Source organism: Strigops habroptila, chromosome 16, assembly GCF_004027225.2.
Source record: "Strigops habroptila isolate Jane chromosome 16, bStrHab1.2.pri, whole genome shotgun sequence".
Classification (NCBI taxonomy): Eukaryota; Metazoa; Chordata; class Aves; order Psittaciformes; family Psittacidae; genus Strigops; species Strigops habroptila.
Genome location: NC_044292.2, coordinates 2,999,325 through 3,025,361, shown reverse-complemented (window position 1 = coordinate 3,025,361; position 26,037 = coordinate 2,999,325). Strand labels below are relative to the sequence as shown.

The following is a 26,037-nucleotide window of genomic DNA, read 5'->3' as shown; positions in this document are numbered from 1 at the left end:
GAGCACAGAAAGGATTGTGAAGGTAGTCTAAAGCACATCACAAACACCATAAATATAGAGAAGGATGCAGAGAGCCACTCTTCACACTGGTGAAGTGGGTCTACCTGGCTGCAGAGATGTTCTTCATCTTTCCCAGCAGGACTGTGAGCTGACAAGAACTGAGATGTATCCCACACAACGTTCATGTTGCTGTGAAGTTAGTGTCCCTGAATTAATGTTAATGTCACTGAATGAGGGTTTCTTCACACATATGATATGAAAGTTCTTGTAGAAATTTAGAAATGTGTTTCTCTAAGAAAAATACTCACAGCAGGGACAATGAGACTACATACACAAGGAAGCTGTTGACATCCCAGTCAGAATACCTGTGACAGAAAGTGGTGGATGGCACTGCAAACAGCTGATTTTTAGCCCAGAGGCTAAGGCATATTTAGCCTGATTGGAAAAATGGATCACAGGCTGCAGAGATAGGATAGTTAGACAAACCACCAGGTCTGGATATCTGAGTAGGGTTGCATCTGGGTAGTTAGAAAGAGGAGTGCAAGAGACGTGATGAAATGGTAAATTAAGCACACATGTGGCATTAATGAGTCTTCAGGGACAAAGAGTTGGTCAACAGAATGGGAGTCAAACTACTAGAAGTGAGTGGTAGGACACGAAGGTGCTTTGTCACACCAGGTATTACTATCCTCATCTATGAGTAGTCAAGGGAAGATTTTTATGATCAAAAAAAAAAAGTCAAATAAAAGACTGTCACAAGGATTGCGTGACTCCCCACCCGCAATGCAATGAAATGAGCTTTCACAGAGTTGCACTGCTGCTGATGTCCAAACTAAATCGCCTAATCAGCAATTTTTGTCTATTGCCCCTTGTTATATTGTGTAACAACACTAAGAATTTGGGCTCCATCCTCTTTGTAACTGCCTTAAGTAGCTCCAGCTACTCTAAAATCCTTCTTCAAGTTCCTCTTCACCTGGATAACACAACATGACTATCTTCATGCCTGCTCGTGGGCCTGGAACCTGGGTCTGACCATTTTTGTCACCATCTGCTGGCCTCTCTTCTCCATATCCCTCTTGAAACAGGAGAGGGTTCTCAAAAGTGGCCACAATAAGTCATATTTGTCCTCACCAGCACTGACCAGAGAGGAGACTACTTTCCCTTAATCTGCTTGCCACAATACTCCTAATGTTGCCCAAGACATGGTTTGCCTTATCTGCAATGAGAGCAAGCTCTTGGCAGACATTCAACCTCACATCCACAATTTCCTCCAGCAAGACCTGTGACTTTTCAACAAGACTGAAAGAATCCAATGCTGTCAGACAAGGGACTGACTCTGGGATGTTATGGGGCATGGATAGACCTAAACAAGTCAAGAAGGCTAGTTAGGTGCATCTCACTAAACCCTTCTCTTTAAAATACGTGCGTATGCATACGAAGACATGCATGTCTGTATACATACACATGAGCATGTGTGCCTGTGTCTACGATGATGTGGGGAAATGTCTCACTCCCAGTCACTTGCTGCAAAGGCAGATGGTTGTCTCTACAAGTCAGTTCAAGGCTTTGAGACTCTTCAGAAGGATGCATTAGCCACATCTTTTATTTGAACAGGAAGCTTAGCAGCTTTGGAGCTGTTGTGCACACAGCACAATGCGACTGCTGCCAAGAGATTTCGAGGAGTGCTCCTGTCATGTACACAATCCTGCTGCCAGCCATTTCAGTCAGGACTCATAAAAAGTCAGTGGCAGGGATCTCAAAGCCAAAATCAGCCAGAAGAACAGGGTAGAGTAAAAAGGGCGTTTCTGCCCCACCACTGACCTCCACATCCCCTTGTCCAACAGGTGCTTTGCAGTGGGGCAATGTTCCCCTGATAGATGCCATTGATCAAAAATACTGTGCTACACGTTGAACACAAACTGATTCATGGAGAAAATACCACTCTGTTGAGGAGTCTGCTGAGGTTTTTTTGGTTTTGTTTTTGTGGGCTTTTTTTTTTTCTTACTTTTCTGCCCTTGTGGTACCATAACCATGATATGGAAAGGCTGTGTAATGATCAAGATGACCATCAGTGGTTCTCTGCCCAATAGTTGACAGACCTGATGGTCCATTTAAGCCCATGTCCCATCGCACACAATATAAAAAGCTGTTCTTAATAACTACAGTGAAGTTGGTGTTTGGGTTCTTTTTGTCTTTGCACAGAAGCTAGTTAGGTTTTTCTTGGTCACCCAAAATAATGGCCCTTTTCCAGAATGGACTTTTCTTTCCAATACACTTATTTTTAGCTTAGTTGCCTTTCAATTCCTCCAGATAAGTGTGCTTTGAAGAAACATTGTATTTGGAAAGTTCATCAAGAACTTGCGAAGAGGCATGAAATTGTTGGGATTTTTGCTTTGCTCTTTCTCCATGTTTCCTTCCCATCATTCCCCTGTCACCAAGGGAAAGACCTTGTTTTTTTGACTTTACCAACCCCAGCGAAGCGGAGACTGAAGGGACCCTGAGGCGGGATTACCACAATGAATGGCGTGCCAAGAGCTTTTTGTCCTTCAACGTAAGCAGCTCTCAGCATGGCAAACCCACAATATTGGGTCATAGAGGTTAATAAAAATACAACAAATAATTTATCAACATGGTGGTTTGAAAGCCAGTGTTAGTCACAATGACCAAATTTGCATCCCAGAGTAATTATCTTTTGGTATAAATAAAAGCCTTCCCAAAATTCTCCCGCCCCTTGTGCAATGGCGCCAAGAAGATGATTTCTCTTGACGCACTGAACTTTTGAACCCAATGAAAAAATCTTCTTTTTAGTTATACAAGAGAGTCATTGAAAGTTCATTGCCCTTTCTCACATTTTCACCACCAAAGGGACATAAGGAAAAACATCAAGTGTAATATCCGTCAATGTTAGTGAGGCATTCAGAATACATCACAGATGCATAAATAACTCAAATGAAACTCCAGTGGCAGGAGGAGGTTCTGGAAGAATGGAGATACACAGCAATATTTAATTATAAATTGTATCAAAATTATTGCCTTCACTCATAAAAGGACTTCTCACAATCATTCCTTTGGTTCAAATGTGAGCCTGAAATCCTGGGTGCCCCCATCCAAAAGCTCTAGATTTTTCCTGGTTCACTGGCTACTTTTTCCTGCCAAAGCTCATAAAAATCCAGACAGCAATTTACTTAACACGAGGGGTGTGAAATCTCCACTTGGGGAAGGGGAAGTTAATTGGTAAAGAAAAAATTTGTGAATCCAGGCCACTGAGCAGTTTGAATTAGTGAGCTCTCTTGTGACCTTGATTTGTTGTGTTTTTATTTTCTTGAAATGTTTTTCCCAACACAAGTTGGAAAAATCTCTCCGCTGGAATCACCAAGCACTGGCTTGTCCTATCCTTTAAACAAAGCAGTGGGTGTGTACATTTTATGTAAGAGAAATGCTGATGATAAAAGACTTCTGACATGACTAGCAGAAGAAAGCAGGCATCCAGCTTGCACAGGTAATCCATCTAATGTGAACCCATGGCTGCCAAGCAGTTGCTGCTATCAGTGCTTGTGCAAATAAAGCTATCTATCTGGAGCACCTTCATTTCTATACGCAGAAATTCGGTCAGGGGTGACCCACAACATATACTATGAAGAACATCAGGCTACAAAGGCACAGAGCTGTCTGCTGATAGGAGACTCTCAGACAAAAATGCTGCAGAGATACGGCAACATGGACATGGACAGACGCCCCCGCCTGGCAGAGATCGCAGTTGCCAAAGGCAATGCCAGTGAGGCTGAAGAAACAGGAGGATGTAGACCATGGATTGGTTCTTGCATTAAGGAAGAGATGATCATGACAGCCTCAAGTCAAAAATAGACTATGGGAGATGTTAATTTGAAAAAAACCTAAAGGTTTCCTAGTCTATAATCCCTAAAGAGGATCTTAAATTCCTAACTTATATCCATTAATTAATGAGAGTAAGGCACTATCACATGAAAGTCAAAGAAAGCTAAAATTACTGCATCCCTCCTTTTTGTACCACTACTTCGATCGTGTGTTGAGGGATCTCTTCACTACTTCTGTTTACTCACTGCATCATTTGTCAAACAATAGCTTCTACACTTGCCAGTGAAGTCACATATTTCCCCTTTGTACATCAATTTTCCTCATGTTAACCTGTGTGGAAATACAAGTGGAGAGGAAAGCCTGCCATAGTCAGTGAAAGCACCCATTGGTGCTAACATAGGCCTTGCTGTTAGACCCAACTCTGTTGTCAGAATCTAACTGAATGGTATGAGAATAGAAAAGACAACATGACTGTGGAAATCTTACCCATAAAGTATGAATATTCCACTTTCATGAGTCAACAAGCATTTCTATGGCTTTAAGTGGGACAGTACCTGTAAAGGAGGCAGAAAATAGCTACTGGCATGATTGCTTTGAGGACTATCACTGTGTTGATTTGAGGATGTGATCAGAAATAATGCTGGGTCATTAAGAGACTCTCTTTAGCCTAAGCATTGTGCCAGTTATGCTAGATCAGACAGCTATTACAGTAATCTCCTGTGGTAGAAGGGCAAACAGCACGCTTGTGAAATCAGCCCGTGATACACAGCTGACATGCAGAGAATCATAATAATGATAGATAATGAAAAAAAGGGAATTAAAAGAGGATACAAATGCAGCAGAAAGAACACTGAGGCTCAGTGTGGAAAACTGTGAATTATTTGAGAATTTTTTGACAGATATTCAACAAAGAAGGTAACCAAATGGAAATGCTGTACTTAAAGAAAGAGCATGACACAAGAAAGGGCAGGGATAGAGATCATTGAATAAACATATTATCAGTATATGGTATAAAGAGCAAGGGTGACAAAAATATCTAAAAGCACTATGTGTGATTGAGAGTGGCAAAACATTGAGCGGGAGATTTCCAAGAGAGGGAAAACAGTTCCTTTCTGAACCATATAGAATGAGATACCTTTTTTTTTGGTGTTTTGAAAAGTGCAGAGTTCAAATCAGGGAGGAAAAGGAGCAGTATCTCCAGGCACCAAGTCAGCAGGAAAGAACAGGAGAAAATGTATACAAATAATTATTTTCTATCTTTAGGTATTTTAGGCATCTTTTGCTTATTGAAACCCAAGTGCAAATGCAAAGTTTCTTTCCATGTACCAGTGAAAAAAAAATGAACAAAGCTTATATCTTTCCAGTGAAAGAAATTAACTATTGATTAACCTTTCTTGTCTTCCCTCCTCCCCCCCCCAATAACTGTTGAAAAAAGATTTCAACCTGTACAAAAGAGTTTGTAAATCTTGGTTCGTTCTCCCATTTGACGTCCTCCTATGAGACTTGCTGCTTGTTACCAGGGTTCTGAGCATGTTTTCTCTGTAATAATCCATTGCAATTTTCTGAAACATACCTGGATTTATGGTGTTACTTATTCTCTATAAATTCACATCCTTTTTTATCAAATAGCAATTTTAACCTTTGTCTTCCTCCAAGAGTTGCTCACAATTGCTAGCTTTTGGTTGCACACTTACTGAGTGCTAATTGCCAGTGGAAATGAACAATCATATACACATATGAACACAAGTGTACACGTACACATATATGTGCATATTTGTTGCTAATAACAGACTTGCAAAGAAGGAAGAGTTCAGGAAGGATGGAAATGAGTAGAAAATTGAGTTGTGTTTGGAAAATCTTTTCAACCAGAAAAAATGGGATTTTTTTTTGAAGTCAAAACATTTCTCCTTCGAGCCTTGCATAGAGAATCATCTGCCTTGACAGTCAGACTGTTTACTTGTGACATTTTCAAAATGAAATAATCCTACCTTTGGTTCAGAATGAGATCTGTAAACATTTACATTTGTAAAACAAAAAAGAGAAACAACACTTGGAGTGTTTGTGGAACCAAAGAGGAGGTAAAAAAAGAATCATTTCCACTGTCATTAAATTCCTCAGGTATTTTGTTTGTGTGTGTTTTGATTTATTTAATGAAAACAACAAAACACAACAAAAATCATTTCATTTTAATTTGAGCATAGCAGCCTCTTTCCTTGGTTTGGTAAATTAACAATTGATTCTTCAGCTTCTGCTGCAAGACTACTGACACTCCTCAAATCTTCCCCAGAGCATTCACAGTTCCATAACTTCTCATGAATAATGTACTAACCAGCATAAATGTGACACTTTCATATATGTGACCTATCTGATTAATCGAGACCCACACCATCCTATGATCTAAGTTATCTCATGCTGGCAGTTTATATATATTAGATAGACCTGAAATACACTTTTAATTGATTTTTATCAACAAATCCAAAGAACTGCAGTTTGGTTTTCTACTATGCTTGTAGCCAGCCTGGATCTTCACTTAAGTTGTGCTACATTTCATACTTCAATGAATTTCTCTATCAATCAAGATCACAACAAAGATTTATTTATACATTAAAATGTTAAACAAAATATGGCATAAAGGAATAAGAGAGCGAAATGCAAAACCACACTGCTTAAAGCCTTATTAAAATAGGTATACATCAGCAATGCCAAAAACATGTTTGATTGATACACCAGAAAAAAAAATAAAAAAAACCAGTACTCAGAACTGCAAAGCAACTTGGATATAAATAAAAAAAAAAAAAAAAAAGTCCAATTTCAGTGCTAATTAGTAGTGAAACTTTGGAAGGAAGAGGGTTAATATAACACTATAATTCTTCATTGAGTTTCTCTAAAGAAAGGTATGTATCTTCTGAAGGCCTATGGCAAAGGAATTTGAAGCCTCAGAGGCTTCTGGTTGGACATTAGGAAAAGCTCCTTTCTAGGGAGTCTGGTGCAATCCTGGCACAGACTAGCAGGGAGGTGGGGCACGTCCCATCTATAAAAAGCCATTGTTGCACTGTTGGGGACAGTTCTGCTGTGAATGGGAGGTTGGACCAGAGACACCAGAGGTTTCTTCCACCATCCCCACTAAATAACTTGATGACTTGGAAGATGAGGGGAACAAAGATCCACCTCACTTGTTAGACAGCTTTCCACTGAAGGTTTCTTCAATTTATCTGTCACCTCAGGCAGTCCAAGAACTTCTGCATAACAAGGCACTTTTTCTGGCATAGTCTCATCATTCCTGTATGCACAGAAAGCACCACTTCCAGAATCCTTTTAGGATTCCCCCAGAAACACACTCAAGCAACCTTGGATTGGTTCCCATTCCTATTCCAGTATTTCTCACAACACCGTGATGCCTGGAAACATATGTGAATGTGCATTCCAAACGCACCTGGCAAGACCTGAAGAGTCAAAGCTTTCATCAAGTTCTACTACTAAATGTGCATTGTAAACAAGTGACAGATCCTACAGCTATTGCAAGACATAAGACAGGAAATACAAGCGTGCACTCAATCCTGTTCCTGAGCAGATGAATGCAAAAACAGTGAAAAAGGGTGAGCACTCAGCAGAGCTGCCCCAACAAGCTAGGATGCTCATTGTATTTTGTTTGGCTACTAAATGCTCTGACAACAGTTATATAAAGGATAAAGTATAGAGAAGTCTTGATGAGAACAACCAAGGCCCTCACTTATTTCTCTTGGTGGCAGAGGTATGAACAAAGCTGGTAAGCACAAGATAATCAAAGTGGAGCAGACTCAGAGGGAAGTGGAGAAAACATGAAAATATGAGGCAAAAATGTGTCGAAACTGTGAAAAGCAAATAAAGAAGTATCACAGAATCAGGGTTGGAAGGGACCTCTGGTGATCATCCAGTTCAACCCCCTTGCCAAGTCAGGGCTACCCAGAGCGTGTTACACAGGAATGTGTCCAGGTGGGTTTTAATGTCTCCAGGGAGGGAGACTCCACAACCCCCTGGACAGCCTGTTCCAGTGCTCTGCCACCTGCGACATAAAAAAGTTCTTCCTTGTGTTGAGATGAAACTTCTTGTGTTTTAGTTTATGGCCATTGCTCCTCGACTTGTCACCGGGCACCACAGAAAAGAGTCCTGTTACCAGGACACCCATCTGATTCAGCACTTCATCCTGTTTATTTCCCAGGCTATGCGTGTTTGTACAGGCATTTCAGAGAGGTAATTTCACAACCAGGTTCCCTCAAAGGGGTGTGAAAGCAATCACCATAACCAAACCACCCTCGATGTGGTTAGCCCTTTGATCCTTATCTTGAGAGGCAGCCAAGGAACACCTGTCCCTGCACTGGTTGGCTAGATCTACCCCCGGGAGGAAGCAACAGTGTGAGCATTGACACTCTGGACCCCACCCCCTGAGTCCTTCAGTTTAAAGCCCACCTTACCAAATTGGCAAGCCTGCTGCCAAAGATTCTCTTGCCCCTTCTAGACAGATGGATCCCATTCCTCCCTAACAGTCTACAATCATTGAAGCATGACCCATTGTCATAAAAGCCAAAACCTTCTCAACAATGCCAGCCATGAAGCCAGTCATTGATCTGCACTATGTGTCTGCTTCTGGCTGTCCCCATTTCACTAACCGGTAGAACAGATGAGAAGATGACTTGGGCACCAATGTTCTTCACCTGCCTCACCAGGCATCCACAGTCTTTCTTGATCCTGCCTAATTTACGGCTTGTTGTGTCATTTGTACCCACATGAAAAAAGTAACAGCAGGTAGTAGTCCATGCTCTTGACAAACTGGGGAGCCCTCTCAGCAACATCATGGTTCATAGCCCCTGGTAGGCAGCATACCCCTCAGAACTCCCTATCAGGCCAGCAGATGGGTGCCTCAGCGCCCTTCAACAGAGAGTAACCCACTACGGTCACTCGACATCTCTTTTTATGGTGACCACCACGAGCTGCTGTTGCAGGTTCTCCCTGGAGGCCTTGCCTCTGGGTATCTAAAACCTTCAAAGCATCGTGTCTGATAATGATCTATATGTTGGAGGGCGGAGGTTGAGTTGGAGCCCTGCTTTTGTGGGTTACCAGGGTCCAAAATGCCTCAATGATATCCACTGTAGGTACAAGGTTGTGAAGCCATGTATTTATCTCAGTTTAAGCCCCTCTGATACTATGGAGCTATCCATGGTCTCTTGTAGTTCTGCTAACTGTCACAACAGGTCCTCAACCTGTGCACTCTTTGTGCAGGCACTAGCCTTATCTCCAGAAGAGGTATCTGGGCATCCATCATAGGCTACCACCTGTACCAATAGCTCTTTCCTTACCAGTTCTGTCTGAGTGGAAGTAGCCAACTTCTCAGGGGCTCCCTCAGCAGACATGGTGGTTTTGGCTCTGAGCCGAGTGCCCCCCATTGTGACAGAGACCCAGAGCACTTGGTACACTCCTGAGGCATGGACCTACCTGCAGGGACTCAGCTAAATATGTAAAGGAGGAACAGTTCAGACAATGGATAAAATGCCTTAAGAAAAATGCCTCACAATGGGCTTGTATCTAATAACCACAGTGAGATCAACCATTATTCAAGAATCTGCAGACCAGAAGCAGCCAAGGAAAGAAAGCCTGATTCATGGGGTACAAGCAGTGTCTCAAAATGTCAGATCTTATACATTTATGACACTATCACATTCCAAAATGGCAGATTTATTTTTTTTTTTAAGCTCTGAAGAGCATCAGATAAGGGGAAAACGTGGCAGAGGCACACAGACAAACAGGAAATTGAATGGGAAGTAGACATCAATGCTTCTGCAAATAAGCAAAGCTACAAAGACTTCCACCGCATTGTGCCAAGGGAGAAAGCAAACCCAGAGCTAAGCAAAGAGAAATTAAAATGTTGTGCAGGCTCTAAGGCAGTGTAAGACACAAACATACTAGAAAGGATACTCATCAGCCAAACAACAGTGGAATCATTGCTTTCAGCAGTAAATTAAAGGAATCCTGACATGAAACCATTGAGAAATAATCCATACAAAACCAGAGGAGTGAAATGGGTAAGCAAACATAAAATATTGAGAACAGACAGTATGATGCATTTGCTAGCAAGAGAGAAATCCTTTCTGATAACCCCGTACTGCAGATACTGTTGCAGATTCAGAGCTGGTAGCTTCATTGTGTGCTGAGCTTCAAATGCAACTGACCTCCAAGCACTTTCCGTTGTACAGAGAAGACACGAACCTGAATGAGGCTGTGAAGATCTTGACCTGATAGAAATTGATATTGCAGAAAGCATTAACCACATCAGTTGTGGCACAGGTGTAAGGAGGTCCCAGGAAGCTCATCATGTACCATGTCTGTGATCTTTTCAAGGAACCGTGTCTCTATCACAAATATTAAGACATGCTGGGGTTCATTACTAGCATTGCAGATGAAAGCAGACAGCTCCTCATGTCTATGAAGAGAAACTCAGTTGGGAGTACAGGGAAACTATTCTGGAGTTGAAAGCAGTCCTTAAAGGTGGACTTGATTATGAAAGGTAAAACCGACTCCACAAGCGGGGTCTTGGCCATTATGCTTCATAGTTGGTGGAGAAGCAAAAGTCAAGACTTGCTTCCAAATGAAACAGGAGGGAATTTAAAGCTGTGCACCCTGTGATTCTGCGCTATCTAGCTTGAAGGCATTTAGCATATGAATAGGTGGTGCTGACATACTGCCCCGAAAAGTATGTGTACAAAAAGAGGCGAGGCAAGTAGACAAGTTTTGAGCTGTGCTGCAGTTCCTGTGCAGTTCAGAAAATCACAGAGATATCTGCATTTCCTAGGGCAAAAATGCAGGTGCTTAAATGATTATGCACAGAGATTGTGATTCAGCCTCTGGGGCCTGATCTCACATGTGGGTCTCAACCATATGGCATCTGCAGGGAGAGCTGAGATGTAGAGACAGATCTCCCTCTAATGTCATTCTTTAGGTCTCTATGACTTTTGGAAATTGTAACCCTACACACCCATGATAGGTTCTGATTACACCGCAGTTTCCCATCAGTGTTTTTCCACTGATGCCCACAGAGTTATGCCTAACTTGTATCAGTGTGATGGGAAAGAAATCTAAACCACTCTGCAGTCACTACTGTGTCTCTGTGCAGTGTAGCAGAGAAGGTTTTGGGGAGATTTTGGTCTTCTGTTTGCTTACCAGCTGGTTTTCAACGCAGCAAGCAAACCAGATACTTGCAGAATGGATAACAGAGGAGAGAAACAACATTATGCTGTAGACTTCCCTTCTGGGGTTGGGAAAGGAAAAGCTTATAGCCTGAGAAGATCAAGTTTCACATGAGACCAAGACAGCTGAGATTCCTTCTTAGTGGTTTACTCTGAAAGCAAGGAAGCAGGCTGGAAGCAGTAAGACCAGTTTTGTATTTGGGCAGCATCATCATTCCCCTCCTCAGTGTTCCCCTGTAGTGCTTATCTAGTTGAGGATGTCCCTGCTCATTGTAGGGAGGTTGGACTAGATGAGCTTTGAAGGTCCCTTCCAACCCAAATTATTCTATGATTCTATGATTTTGCCTGTTGCTATATGAAAGACATACTGCTCTTATTTATTACTAGCTTTGAGTACAAATGATCTTCCACCCAGTATGTTCTGCAAAATGGCACCTCTATCATGTTTATCAAGTGGTTAGGGGCTCAGGAGCTTCCCCAGTTGTTTTGCAGGTGCTTTATACACACAGTGCAGAACCTTCACACGCAGTGAAAAACCCAGGTGATGAAGGCCTCGCAGCACTGGACATTACAAATATACTTTGGGAGAATGGGTGACCTGACGAAGAAAGTAGAGGTGGGAGGAGAATATTCAGTGCTGAAAGGGCTCCTGGTACAATAATTGATCATGGGAGAGCCACGAGGAGACTGTCTGGCCTAGACTAATGCACAAACCTGGCACCATTATTGCTGAAAATGTATCTTACATGGTAAGAATTTCAGGTGTGCACAAAGAAGTTCTTAGGGACATCATTTGTTCAGTATGTTTCCAATAGAGATTGGGTCTTGCCCCAGTTAGAGGCAATACTCTTCCCCAGTAAACTGAAGTGGCTAGTGGGGTGGTAGGTGAGCTTTCCATACAGGAAAGAGAGTCAATGCCTTTGCTGCCTTGCCAAGACTCCCCTCTCTGCATGTGGGCTGGGTGTCAGTGTCTGAGTGGGGAAGCATCAACTGCATCCACTTCTATATGACTCAGAACTACTTTTTCCCTCTCAGGAACTCCATTTTTTACAGTCCTCCTTCTCCTGTGGCTCATGCCTCTCTACCCAAGCACCTTTAAGGGCTTCCCAGGACTCCATGAAAAAGGGGCAAACTTATGCCCTGTTTGGCTACTTCCAGATTTGTAGTGCCAGAAGGAACAATGTGGATTAACAGCAAAATAAAAGACTTGCTAGGTTCATTGGTTTTAGTGCAGTGCTTCCTGTCAGTACTTCTCACTGACAAGGACTGTTGAGCGTTGATCACGTGCAGAGATCGGAATTGGCAGTTTCAGGTCTTGACCCAAAAATTCAGATGTAGATCTAGCTTCTGCTTTCCAAATGTAGCTGTACAGCAGTGTCTTACGACTGCAGAAATATTTACCTCAGTTACAAACACACAAACCTAAGCTTCTCCTGACAAAATACATGCAGAAATTTCTTTTTCCTTTGAAAAAAGTAAGGTAGGGTGGCAGAATCAGGTATCATAGATCTGTGATTCTGAACTAAATTATTGCTGTTCTTATTATGAGTCAAACTCTTTATTACACCTGAATGTTAGATTATGACAGCTAATGGTCTATACAGTCTATTTGCTACATTATTTGTATCAATCATCTAAACTACACCTAGTTCAATGTGCATGACTTTAAGGGTTGAAAGATTACTGCAGAGAAGAATTTGTGGATAGTAATTAAAATGAAAGCATTGAGTTCATTTCTATAGAACTTGATCCTTTCACTGATTTACAATGATCATTTACATATGTGATTTTCGTTTTTTTTGTTTTTTTTTTTTTTTTTTTACATGCAGGGTTGTCAGGGGAGCAAGATTCTAATGAAAAGAGCTATGATTGACTTCCAATACGGGGTTCAAGCTGCGAGGTAGTTGCTTAGATACTGAATTGCCTTGAGTTTCCTCCTCCTGTTTACAACTGTTTGTCAATGCATTGGGCAGCTGAAATGTCATAGAACTAAGATATCCCATCTTGCTCCATGAATAATGAAAGTTCAAATACTCAAATGTGCACATATAAATTTGTAACATCTTTTTAACTAAAGAAAAAGTTAATAACAAAAGAAGTGTTGTTCTGGATAATTTACAAGTGGAGCAAATGGCTATATTTGTCATTTAATTATTCAGACTAAATGGTTTAAGCAGGGTAACAGTGGTGTCTGTTTATCTTGAAGTCATTTCCCAGGCACTAAACAAGTTCTGGGCATGTTTTCCTCTCTCCGAGATCAATATCTCTCATGTTTGTGTACCATAATATTTACACACATGCAGGAAGGGCAAAAGTTGAACAAAACACCTAGAAAAGAAAGCCACAAGCAAATGCTTCAAACTTTACAATTCACATTTATTTTGAAAAAATGTTTTGTTAAAAATACTCCTACAAAGGCATTGGAGCAGCGGGTTTCTGTTTCCTTTATAAATACATCTGATTTATTTTTTAGTTTATTTTTCTCAGTAACATTGAAAGACATCTGACGAAGCCAGGGGAAACCCTGGTCTGAATGGAAGACACATCCCTGTGTAACAAGGACCTGCACGCTATCTCCCCATTCACAATTAAAAAAATACAAATACTGTCATGAAAATGTTCCATTGTCCACAGGGCCATTGCCAACATACAGGATGAAGAGTAGGAAATAAGAGTTGGGGATGCCCATGGAGCCCAGCTGATATATCCTTGGACTAGCGTTAGGAGGATGAGAAGATGTAGCAGTGACTAGACAGACTTGTCTTTGGGCAGTTGAAGGATACACGTAATTTTCCCATCCGATACCACCAGCTCCTTCCAAAGCCGTAACAAGGCTCCTCTCCCTACAAACCTTCCCTAAAACACATGCAGCTCCTCCACAAACCTTCCAGTTAAGGCTGATGGCTTCACACTTTGTCAAGCTGGAGCAGCCATATGAGCAAACCACAGTAATCCAATGCCGGGACAGGCAAGAGGATTTGTTGCCACAGTGCTCTACCCCCCTCTCCCCTGCTACATTACTGCCACCTCCCCATCTCACATTTCAGACCTCAACACAAGGCTCCCTTCCCTCCAGGACCTTCTTGCTTTCTCCCTTGCATTGCTGACCTACGCTTTAGTCTCTGAGCTAAGAAAAGATCTTCCCTGCCAGGACTCCTCTAAAATGGAAACATGGACAGCTATGTTGACTCCTCAGTTTCTCAGAAGCCCATTGATAGATGGCATCTGGAGCTGCAGAGGGCAGTTCGACTATCTGTGCCCAGCTCACCCTGAAGGGACGTCTTTGAGCTCCTACTTGCAACTCACGCATGTCCTGCATCCCACCACAGCTTGTCTAGGTGAGTGGAGATCAGCACTTCGGACAGTGCTTTGAAACACCAGGCTCATTTCTCCAGCAGGAACTGCTACTGCTTGGCTCTGGCTTCAGCTGCTCAAACACTCCCACAAAACTTAAAAATGGGGCCTCAAAGTGCACCCTGGATAGACTGACTTCACAGCTCATCCAAAACAGACAGCATGGCAGCGAGTGACTGAAGGTCAGCAAAGCAGACCTGAGAACAGGAATCGTGTCCTCAGACTGCTGCGCATCCTCATTTACCTGTGGGTAAGAGGCAGGATTGGATCCTTTTCCCTGAACTATTCCATGGGAACATCGATGGAGGATCCTGACACACCTGACTGGATTTCATACAATTTTCTACCTCTCTACCAGGAAGATCTGGGAAGCGAGGTGGCTGATGTTTCCAGGGATGAAAGGAAGGAAAACAGGTAGGCAGACGGGGGATTTTTTCATGGGAAGAAATGTAGCTAAAACCAGCTACATCAGCTGCAGAGATGTGCTGAGCCAGCTCCAAGGAAGGGATTCCCTGATGATGGCCCAAATCTAAACAAAACATCCATCCCTCCTATACTGGGGAGGGGACAGAGGGATAAGAAACAATGCAGAGAACAGAAAGTTGATGAAGGAGAGCAAGCAATAAGAATAAAGGATTTGCAAGGGTCACAGGCTGAGAAATGCATGGAAGAATGCCCCCTGATTAAGGAGGCAATTGGCCTCCTTAGGCCTCCAGGCAATTATGCTTGGATCCATGAGTTAAGGAACAGATGCAAATTCCCAGTCCCTGATTTTCCCCCCTCCAGCTCCAGCCGGAGAGCAAGGGGTGTGATGTAATGTGTGGTCTTGGTTCAGGAGGACCACTGCAAAGAGAGGAGAAGTGAACCAGGACTTCAGCAGGAGAATCTGGATGATCTAGGAGGAGGTCCACAGCATGGCACACTGGAGATGTGTGCATCAGGGATTGCTCTCCTTGCAGAAGGGGCACCTGCCAGGGCACCCACAAACCACAGTTCTCTGAGAGCCTGATCTCACACTCAGTCTTTCCAACTCCCTCACGCTCCCGGGATTCTTTCCTCCTACACCTGTGCAAGCCAGGTTTTTCACTGCCCAGATCTTCTGTCTGATGGGACAAGGGTGAACAAACTTGACTGTCCACTCTACACACAGATGATCCAGGGTAGGGTGAGCTCAAGTGTCTTACTTTCTTCCACTGTTGAACAGCTTGGAAGAAAACTCTGGAGCTTGAAAGCAAGATGACCAGTGCTTCTACTGGCCTGAGGGACCTAGCCACAGCCTGACAGTGACATGAGCAAGTTCTTACTACAGAAGTATTTTGGGAACTCCTGCAATTTTAACTCAGCTGTTTAAACAGGAATTGTACTCCAACTCCTTTGTGGCTGTCAGTCTTCATTTCTCTTTACCTCAGCCATGTGGCTTGCCTCTAGGACACGTGCTTTAGAGACTGTGAGGTGCTCCGGTACTGTGGGAACAGACACAGTGGTCACTATAAGCTGGGCTGGCCAACATGAAACCCATAGCCCTGCAGCTTGGTTTCCTCACATGAGGGTCAGTGAGGAATAAAAGCTGTGCTCACATGACTCCAGTGCTCCCAGGATCATAAACACAGGAGCTGGGATTTTCAGAGAAGAACCATCAGAGAGCTTATAAAATCATCAGCAAGAAATACACTCCAGCTCCTACTGGAGATCAGAGCCCAGGGGGGCCAAGTAAGAAGCCCACGTACACCAAACATCATGACCCTTCCTGGTCTTCTACGTGTTATAAGGATCTGCAGGGGGCCAGGACTACACAGCCAGGGACCCCTTCTGCTCCAGACAGCCCCTCCCCCCCCTTTCCTGGGCTGCTCTGCAGAGGGAAATGAATCATTGCCCATAACAAATAGCTTTTCACTTATGCCATTACGGTAGCCTAAGCAACAGAATGTTTTTTTGATTGGATCTAAGTTGCCCCCAGGACATAAAAAAAATCCTGCTTCAGAGCTGGGCCAGCGCTCACAATTGCACTTAATACCATGTCCTGAAGCCCCAACACTCATTGCCTGCTCTGGGGTGTCTCTGGAATTTCACTGCATGCACCCAGCCCAGCCCTGAATTGCTCCATTGCACTTAGACCTCTTTGCCCAATTTAGAAGCTTGTCCCAGGCTCCTTTACTGCATTTTCATCCTTGAGGCAGCTCTTGTTGGTCCATTTGGACTCACAGTTAGACACCCAAGCAACCAGGAGAGTCTGGTTGCCTCAATGCAGAGGGGCAAAAGTCTCAACAGAAACCACATCATAGCAGAGGAAGGAAAGAAGGGACCTCTCCTTACACCAGCTGTCCCCTCTGTGCATAAGGTTCTCTGAATCACAAAAGAGATCAGAGGCAACGACGCTTCTAAAGATCTGCCACATTCATGGCATGGGGGCCCACCAACACAGTCTCCCTTTTTGTGCCATTACTGTTGTTTGAGGCACTGACGACATGCTGCAGCTTGTGTTACACAAGGAATTGGGAGGAGGAAGCAAGTGGTTCCCCCTGGCATGAGAAGCCCTATGGCTCCACAGAAATCCTTCACCAGAAAGAGTGACGAATGGAAAACCAATGATGGTTGATAGTGTGTTTGGGCTTTTAAAAGATTTAAAATGTGTCAGTCCCAAGGATGCAGTGGTATACAAGAAGTGCTGTAGGAATGCTGTTATACACTCCATGTCTCCAGGCATGTGTGACCCAGAAAAACTGGAAGAGGTATTTTTGTGTTGAGGAGATTATTTTTTTACAAATTTGCCCAGTCATCTTTTGAATGCATCTAATGCTTGGTCTCAACATGCTCCAGCAATGAGCTCCACCCTTCAACCACTCTTCTTTGTGCCAATGAATATTTTGCTTCACCTGCCTTAGTGTTTTTATTGTGAGAAATAGTGACTGCTGCTTATTCAACTTACCCACATCTTTCCTGATTCAATAGCATGAAATTTTTATCATTGTGGTTTACCTCTGCCAGACCAAGAATCACAATCTATTTATCTTTTATACCTCCCAGAGATGTCTGGCTGTTCCTGAGACCCTGATAATATCTGACACAATATATAGATATTGTATCTGTATAATTCTTAGTTTCTGTGTATCGCTTTTGAGTTGAGGAGAATGGAATTATCACCAGCATATCCGAGAATTACTGTCTCATAACTACATTCTTGTATGAAGGCTACTGTGTACTGATGTTTGTTAGCAATCAGAGACTTCAACATTTATTCTCCACTAGCAAAGACCCAGCAAGGGTGTGGATTTGCCACACCATCTCTCTCAAGCTGGTGTCCGCAATGCCTGCGAGGCACTGTTCATTTGGGGTCTGGTGCTTTTGCCAGCCTCCATCTCCCAGACTCACGAACCAGCTCACTCACCACAAATTGGAGTCAGTGAGTTGGAAGTGCAGAAGAAAGGCAATATGGGGAAAAGGGTGATTTGACTGTCAGCTTTCACCTCCCTCAGGTTAGAGTAACATTCCCCCTAGTCCTCCTTGAACTCCTTCCATTAGTTTTTGCTAACAGAGCTAAAGACTCAACTAAGTTTAATCCTTTCCTCCTAGACTTAGTAGGAATCATCAAAGAATACAGTATGACATCTGTGCAGGAAATGACGACTGACCTTAGAGGTAGAAGTAGAAGCCACAGTTGAGGCAATCGAAAAATTCCTGAAATTTACTGGAATGAGAGAACTGGAAAAGTATCAGCCAAACATTTGTTGTTCTTTTTTCATGAAGGCAAAATGGACTTCCTGAAAAAAAAATAAAAATAAGGCATGCAAGGTCAAGTCTCGTGGCTTGTCTGCAGGAATGGCTATCAGGGGCGCTATGCGTATCTAGCAGTCTGTGGTTGGACTCAGTGAGTCCATGATCAGAGTGCTACAGAAGTGGGGATGCTACTGCATCCTACAAAGCACAGGACTGCAGAGAAATGTCTTTCAGAACTGGGCGCGTGGGGGAGAATGGAGAGAAATTGCTGCATCAGGTGTAAGACTGCTGGGAATGCAGACCAAGAAAAAGACTTGTAGGGAGAGAGGACTTCTTGCTTCCATCCCAAATTTCTGCAAGTAACATTTGACAGTGAAGTTGGCAGGAATAACAGAGGGACAGCAGTAAGGTAAATTCCAGGAAATATTTTCAGAGTGCAGGGAATTTCCTATGACAACAATGGAAGATTGCAACTCATATGGAAGCAAACAGACCAGAGTTGTGTCCTGTCTTTGGGAAGAGCTCAATAGTTACAAGAAGCAAATCATCCTGGAGAAGTCTAAAGACAAGGCCAAAATATGACTGAAGATAAACGACTATGTATATTCTGCATAGTAGGAGGATTCTAGCAGCTCTCTGCAATGACAAAATGAAATCAGCAATACAGAAGAGAACTTTGTGGTGGGAATTGCTTGTGAGACAGCCAGTGGCAAAATTGGACTGAGTTGTGAATGAACATGGTGGAACCAACACGATGAGCAGATGGGACCAGAGCTTAAAGCTCCAGGACAGAATGTGGTTGTGTTGACTGCAAGCATCATACAACCATGAGGAAATGTCATTTTGCTGATATAGAGGACTACTGGTCCTAGAGCTGAAAGCATGTCAAACACTTCACTAAGAGACTGCAGTGTAAAATGAGGGGAATGCAGCAAAGAAGATAATTTTTAGGATGCCTTTAATGGCACTGGATAACTGCCAGCAGAATACAAAAATGAAGTTGGTACTACATTAGTTGTTCATATAACTTTGAAGGAGGAAATGCTGAATCCTGTATGTGACGAACTTGTAAGTATGTAAAATTTTTGAAGATGGAAAAAGACCTACGTTAAATAAGCCTCAGGTTAGACATGCTCAGATTAGAAGATGAAATACATTAAAAAAAAGATTCCACTAAAACAAACTAGACAGCAGACATATTTCCACTCTGGATTCATAAATCCAAGGCAGCCACAGATTTATTACAACATCAGAGCATACAACTGTTAATGATGCAGCAGAGTTCAAGCCCTGACCCCAGGTTTTGTAGAAATCCGCCTGGAAAATATAACAAGAAATTTCCTCAACTGCTCAAACCCACCAAGAGGTTTTTTCTACAGACCACTGTTAATCTGCAGCCTGTGTGATGATTACTGGGAAAGAATCTTTCCTTTAACACCAATGCAAACAACAACTTCAAGGGGTGTGGGAAAAGCATTATTAGCATAGCCAGCACCTAATACTGATAAAGCTTCCTCTCTCCTTAGCTCATGACATTCCAGACCAGGAGGCAACTCTGCATATGGATAATGCTTAAATAGTCAGTGAAGAGTGCGAGATCCTGCTATTGTGGCTGGCCAACAGCCCCTTTATGGCAGACCTTCTAAGCCAGAGCTACATAAAGATGTAGCACTGCTTTCTTCCCAGCCTTACGCAGTGTATTATTGTAAATGCTTCCCTGCACATGGTTCTCTTCTTGCTAACACTGGTCCATACTCAAGGATGCTAACAAGATGACTCTCATATATAATGACTGATCATGGAGTTGTGGGTTAAAACTCCACATTTGAATTATAATACTAAATTAATACTGCATAACCAGTAAACTCTGTGACAGCCATATTTACCCAGATCACATGGAAGTTCTGTGCATGAATTATTGCCACTGAAAGCTACTGCCCAGTAGTGAGGATACTATGGAGAAGCCAGACTACAGCAGACTGCAGGAGGAGCCAGCAGCTCTTTGGCTGCTGAAAACCACAGATCGCCATTAAATTTATGAAAGGTAGTTCTGACATTTACTGGGGAGGGGGCAGGGTAATTTGGGGAGGGGATGTGCAGCTCATACTGCCCTGTTTCTGTGCCCCACAGTCAGGAAGAGCAAGTGATTCCTCATGGCAGTGCCTCATACAAGTTTGATTTTCCTTTCGTCTGGCACACTCCTGTGCTGTCAATTCCAGGTAAAGGGCTGGTGGCCAACAGTTGACAATGACCCACTAAATATATTTTAACTTTTTACTACCCACGTGTACTTTGCTTTCTCCACTCTGCCCCATGATTTGAACTTCTCACTGGCCAACCAACTTCGTACTTTCAATCTAGGATCATGCTCAGCTCTCTGACCCACTGCCATCACCAGACGTGGGTAACCTTCAGCAGCAGATGGCAGTGGGAAACAGAGGAGAAGGGTAGGTCTAGGAGGTAGCTTGAAAGGTGGAGGTGAAATGTGAAGATTGCAGCAAGCTGCCTGAAAATCTCATTGTGTTATTTTTTGTATCCACACATGCACACATGCACATGCACAACTATTTCACAGTGTTAATGTTAGCAAGTGCCTTTCCCCTTGTTACATGTTCTCCCAATGAAGTTGAATTTTGTCATTAGACTCATATTTCATAGCAGTACATTTGATACCCATTAGATAAATACATTAAAGTCACTTCAGTGACTCTGCCCTCCACTGAAGCATGCTCCAGAGGCATTTACAACCAAGTACTTTCAGGAACTGGTTCCTTGTGCTCCCAGGAGAGCTTGAGGGATGCAGAAAATTGCAGTGTTTTATGGATCATGTCCATTTTAGGTCCAGTTCTCCATTAGTCCTACACAAGTACAGACAGATGTCACAGCAAAACCTGGTATAAACAGATGAGAATGTGTTAACTTTTAGTACTGACAGCACGTGATTTTTGGTCAGAAGAAGAGACAAGGATGTGCTTTCTCTGTCCTGCAGACAGCTGCCACAGCTTTGGTGAGTTATGGCACTGAGCTTGGTATGGTCCCATCCTTCACAGTGGGTTGGGTCTGGTAGGTAGATGTGTATAATGGTAGCCAGTGAGGAGATTCCGTGCATTAAGACAAAATGTCTCCAAATGAAGACCTGAAGTGCCCTTCCAAGCCCTAATAATGACTGGCTCTGAAGTGATGCTGCATGGCCATTGCTTCTCCTTTGTGTCTCCAAGAATGTAAGGGATGGCAGAGAACAGTCAAGAATTGTCTGGGAAGGACAACTGAAGGGCATCATCTGCTCCTTCCACATGGCTGCCCCATAGGAATTTGCTGGTGAGTTTTCTAGGCAGACAGCTCTCCTTGCAAAGCTCTCTTGTACATAAAGTAGCTGGTTGGCTATGGCTAGACAATCTGCCACAGCACCATGCTTCCCTCACCCTGGACTGCCACCAAACAGCTTGAGACATGCCTTTGGGAAAGACTGACAACTGTTCCTTGTTAAAATACAGAAGCTACAGTGTGAGACAGAGATGGACCATGTGAGCAGTTCTCACTTGCTGCTCCACACTACTGGACAGGGCACATGGAGAAGCTTCTTGCTTCTCTGTATGCCCTCTGCAAGCACTAGCACTTTGTGTGGTTTAGTTAACACCATCGATTTTTGCATGCTGGTCTTCAAAATCTGGGTCCATTTCCTGACCAGGAGCACAGCTTTTTAAATGCAACAACATTAAAAGCATCCCTTCTTTAGACACACAGGCTAAACCAGGCTGGATATAGGACAGGCAGCTGATAATGTCCAGACACCACCTGCATATAAACATGCCTATAGTCCACTGGCCCCTCACTCTATATCATATTCTGCCATCTGAAAGAGATGTAGGGCAATGGCATTGCTGTCAGAGGGGGTGCACTGAGTACAGAATATGTCCCTGTGTACCCAGCACGCACCTGCTACTGAAGTTCACATGACTACAGATGCACTTTTGATTGCAAGAATAGGAAAATACTGAAAACACAAATGAAAATACAATACTGCACTAGAGATTTCAGATAAATAGGGGCTGGAGGGAAAATTCCTCCCGTTAAAGCCCCTGCTGCTGATGCTGTCCACCAAACATTGGGACACTGCAAGAGCTAAGCAGAGAAATAACTCTCACTTGTAGGGAATAGTCTGCTGCCACTCGTAAGTTTTTCTTTGTTGGATCTGGTCTGAAAGCGGAAAATGCTAAGTATTTTATAAATGGTCTCATATTTTACAAGCAGTCTAGGGGGATGATGTCTGGCCACAGAAGTCTAGACAGTTTCGGAGTTTCATCCACTGCACACTTCCTCTTGGATGCAGCTCCTGGAAAACACAGCAAACCAGCTCCCTATGAACATGCCTTCAATACCCCATGCTGCTGAAAATAAGTGGAGGACCCTACAAATGGCAATTGCAGACAAGGGCTTGTAAACACAAACTATGCTGGCCATGACCAGGGGATGTGCAGAAATATGCCACATGTGGCCAGAGGAAGGCGAGTGGTAGTAGGCATGTTTAAAAAGATACAAGGTGCTGAACAAGGAGAACAAGCCTGATTCTCATTTGCACCCTCCTGCGCTTGGTTGGTGGCATTTACACATACCAAAGACCTGGTTGGTAACTAAAGTATTTATTTCAGTTACTTATAAATCCACTGACTGATCATTCAGCTTCAACCACAGCATTTTGCCTCTGGAGACCTGGGCTACTGCATCGGAATTTTTGCCTTTGCTGTCCCAGGCTCTCCTCAAGACAACTGGCTGAGACTGAAGCTGTTTCAGAGCCCCCAGCACATCGTCTAACGAAGGGACTGGGTTCCCCAAAGGGCACAGAGCATAACCGCAGAGTCTGATCACTGTAGTGAACCATCCACAACTTGGCAGCTAATACAATTCAGATTCCAAGAAACCATGTGCTGTGAGCTCCTCTTAGAGGTCGGGGCTTACCCTGCCTTTCTGTGGTCTGTACACCAATATGACACCTTTCTAAGCAGTCAGACATTTCATTTCCAAAGGGCTTTGACAGCCAGCTGTGGAGTTATCATTCCCTCCCATGACCCATCCATCCCCCCCTGTCTTTCCCTCTCCCCTGCAGCTCCCTCCCCAAACCCTGTTATGCTGCTCACCCCTGCACCAGCAACCCTGAATCGAATAGGTTATCATTTTGTCTTGAAAAACAACTGGAAACCCAACATTAGAAACATCTGTTGGGCCATGACAAATTGCAAAATAACAAACAAGCAAATGGGAGGAAATGTGCATATTAAAAAAAAAAATAAATCTCCTGGCATATTGTAATAAGCTGCAAATTTCCTTCCACAGGGAAGGGGTTTAAGTTCTTGAATGATATGATGCTTGGAGATGTCATTTTTCATTAAAAAACCCCAACCAACCAAAAATTTCCAACCCCAAACTCACGATCTGGTGTTAACAAAAGAAGGTAAAAGGACAAATCTCCCAACAATGACAACCGAAAAATAAAGGTACACATCAGCATTTGTAATCAAAAACTACTACATACTGTACTTGGGAAGTCTTCTGGGGAAAGATCATTGGCATCTAGTGAGGACATCACTAAAAGTCTTGTGCATATGATATGTATGAGACAATGACGCCACTGGAGGGTGGATGGACGGACCCTTAGGAAACTGTCACTCACAAAACTGTTCCATGACAAGAGAAAATAAGAGATGTAAAAAGGATTGGTTTTCCCCATCCCCACCCCCTGAAGTGTTACAGATTCCTTCTCAATTGTTGGAAACAGCCTCTTCTAGTTTCAGTTTTTGTTTTTTTTTTTTTTGTTTGAATTTTTTTTTGTGGGTTTTTTTGTTTTGTTTTTTGTTTTTTAAAAAAGTCTTCAGCTTTTGAAGAAGTCCATCAATTTGAGATGCACTTGGTTCCACAGCACCAAAGAGCTTCAGCTCTCTCTCCCCTTTGATTTGCTAACAGGGGCTTTAGGGAAGGACTGCTGACTGCATGACATTCCCAGAGCCGCCATCCCACATGAGAAAGAGAAGTGCTTCTTGTGACCTTTCTTTGCATTCATCTTCTTGAAAAAGTCTCATTGCTCCAGAGGTGCTGGGTCCAGCTGCAGCAGCCTTGTGCAAGAGGAAACAGATGAAGCTGCTCTCTTCTCTTCCTTTGGAGACTCCCATTGGTCTTGGAGCCCTTTTCAAGAATGCAATTGCTTTATTATTATTTAAAAATATTTCATAGTTTGTGGTTTGTTGGTTTTTTGTTTTGTTTTGTTTTTTTCAAAATAGTTGTCTTTTTTTGTTCCCTTTTTCCATTGCTTAAATTCTAGAAGCTCTTGGCAACTTCTCATTGCTGATGACAGGGCATTTCTTCCTGTTGCCATGATCCTCAGAGCAGCTGCCTGTCTCTGGTCCATGTAGAACACTCAAGAACTGTAGTTCGGACATAGAGGGGCAAAGGGGAGCAGGGCCTCAAGGAAGAGGAGGAGGAGGATACGTAGCTATCAAACCTCCACAGACTGAATTTGGTTCATCTGTGCTCTCATCACCTGGATACTGTTCAGAATTTTCTTCTGGTGTCCTGCTAAAGTGACCCCAACTCGCAGAATGTCCCTTTCAGAGGAAAAGAAACAAACACTGTATAAATATCACATTTTTCTCACAGCAGAACAAGTTCATATATGAGCACGGTATGTAGAGAACTGAAGTCTCGACAGATTTATTCCGTAAGTGCAACAAAGACAATCAAACCTGGTGAAACCTCTACTCTTTCTTTTTGACTCTTCCTGGCTTTGCACCACTGGAGTACTGGAACCTCAACAGACAGTATAAAACCAAATACCACAGGCTCTGCTCATTGTTTGTAAGTGAATTTGCCTTAAGGTTTTCTACCCATGTATTGTTTTGTTTCTTTCTTTGCATGTTTAGATTATCTCTTTTTGTGACACAGTAACCCATTTTTTCCATCCCTGGGGTCACACAAACAGGAAGTGCTACATTGTCAGCAGTGCGAACCTCACTCCCCCCTGTGCAGAAGATGGTTGTTCTTGCTACTTTGCTTTGATCTGATGAGGCCATCAAGTGATAAACTTTTGCTAGGTATCCTCTTTGCTAAATCACAACAATCTAATTTTTGCACTGCTTCTATTTTTTATAGAAATTAGGCATCTGGGAAGAATAAAGGTTGTGTCAAGAGCATGGAAGTGACTCTGCACTTCTCCTATCTGTGGTCACTCCAGCTGAGTTTGTTACTCATCTCCTCCTTGGTGGATAAATCTCAGTAATGAATTCTTCTGATCAGGGAACGGATGGCATTCATGAGATGTGACCTGTACCTGACTGTAACGATTTTCAGCTGCCTTTTCTCCTTCCTTGAGTGTTAGGAATAGATTTTTAAGAAGTGTGGCAAAACTCTTGTCTGTTTTAGAGTGGAAGTCATTGGGCAAAGAAGGGTAAACAGATGCTCCAAAGAAAGGTGAGGAAAAGTCCTCTAGCACAAGTGGCACATGAGCCTCTATGCTTCCGAGCTTGCTTTAGACCTTGTCCCAGCCAGATGTGCTGAGCTAGAGAATTTTCCTTCTTGGATGAGTCTGGCACTTTGACTTTAGCTTTTATTCTGATTGGGAACAAAGACCAAAGACTTCACTCATGTCTGTAAACCAGAATAAGACTGTGGCCCCCACACAGCTCTGTGCTTCCTCAGCTTTCTGCCCTGGACACAGATACTTTGTTGGCTCAGGTGTCCCAGCCTGCAGACAAACTTAGGCAGGTTGGGATGTGGTGTAGGTGTGATGTCCCAGTTTGGTCGAAGTTCTTTTTACCTATCCTTCAGATTTTATGGACCCTCTTTGTGTTGTATGAACACAGCCTATAGCGTGCCAGGGCCTTAGGGTTGTATCACAGATGCGCTGAACAGTCAGAATTGCCATGTGAAT

The 26,037-nt window shown here is 43.1% G+C and overlaps 2 protein-coding genes across 6 annotated transcripts in view; both read right to left on the bottom strand.

Moving 5' to 3' along the window:
* Positions 1-23,695, bottom strand: part of LACTBL1 (lactamase beta like 1) — a 76,281-nt gene extending 52,586 nt beyond the window's left edge. For both annotated transcript variants that reach the window (XM_030507718.1, XM_030507716.1), the window contains exon 1: positions 23,650-23,695. The gene's annotated coding sequence lies outside the window, so the exon portion shown is untranslated. The remainder of the gene's footprint in view (positions 1-23,649) is intronic.
* Positions 13,407-26,037, bottom strand: part of EPHB2 (EPH receptor B2) — a 142,049-nt gene continuing 129,418 nt past the window's right edge. For all 4 annotated transcript variants that reach the window (XM_030507713.1, XM_030507714.1, XM_030507715.1 and 1 more), the window contains exon 16: positions 13,407-24,715. In XM_030507713.1, the coding sequence (XP_030363573.1) occupies positions 24,607-24,715 (109 nt within the window). In that variant the 3' untranslated portion in view covers positions 13,407-24,606. The remainder of the gene's footprint in view (positions 24,716-26,037) is intronic.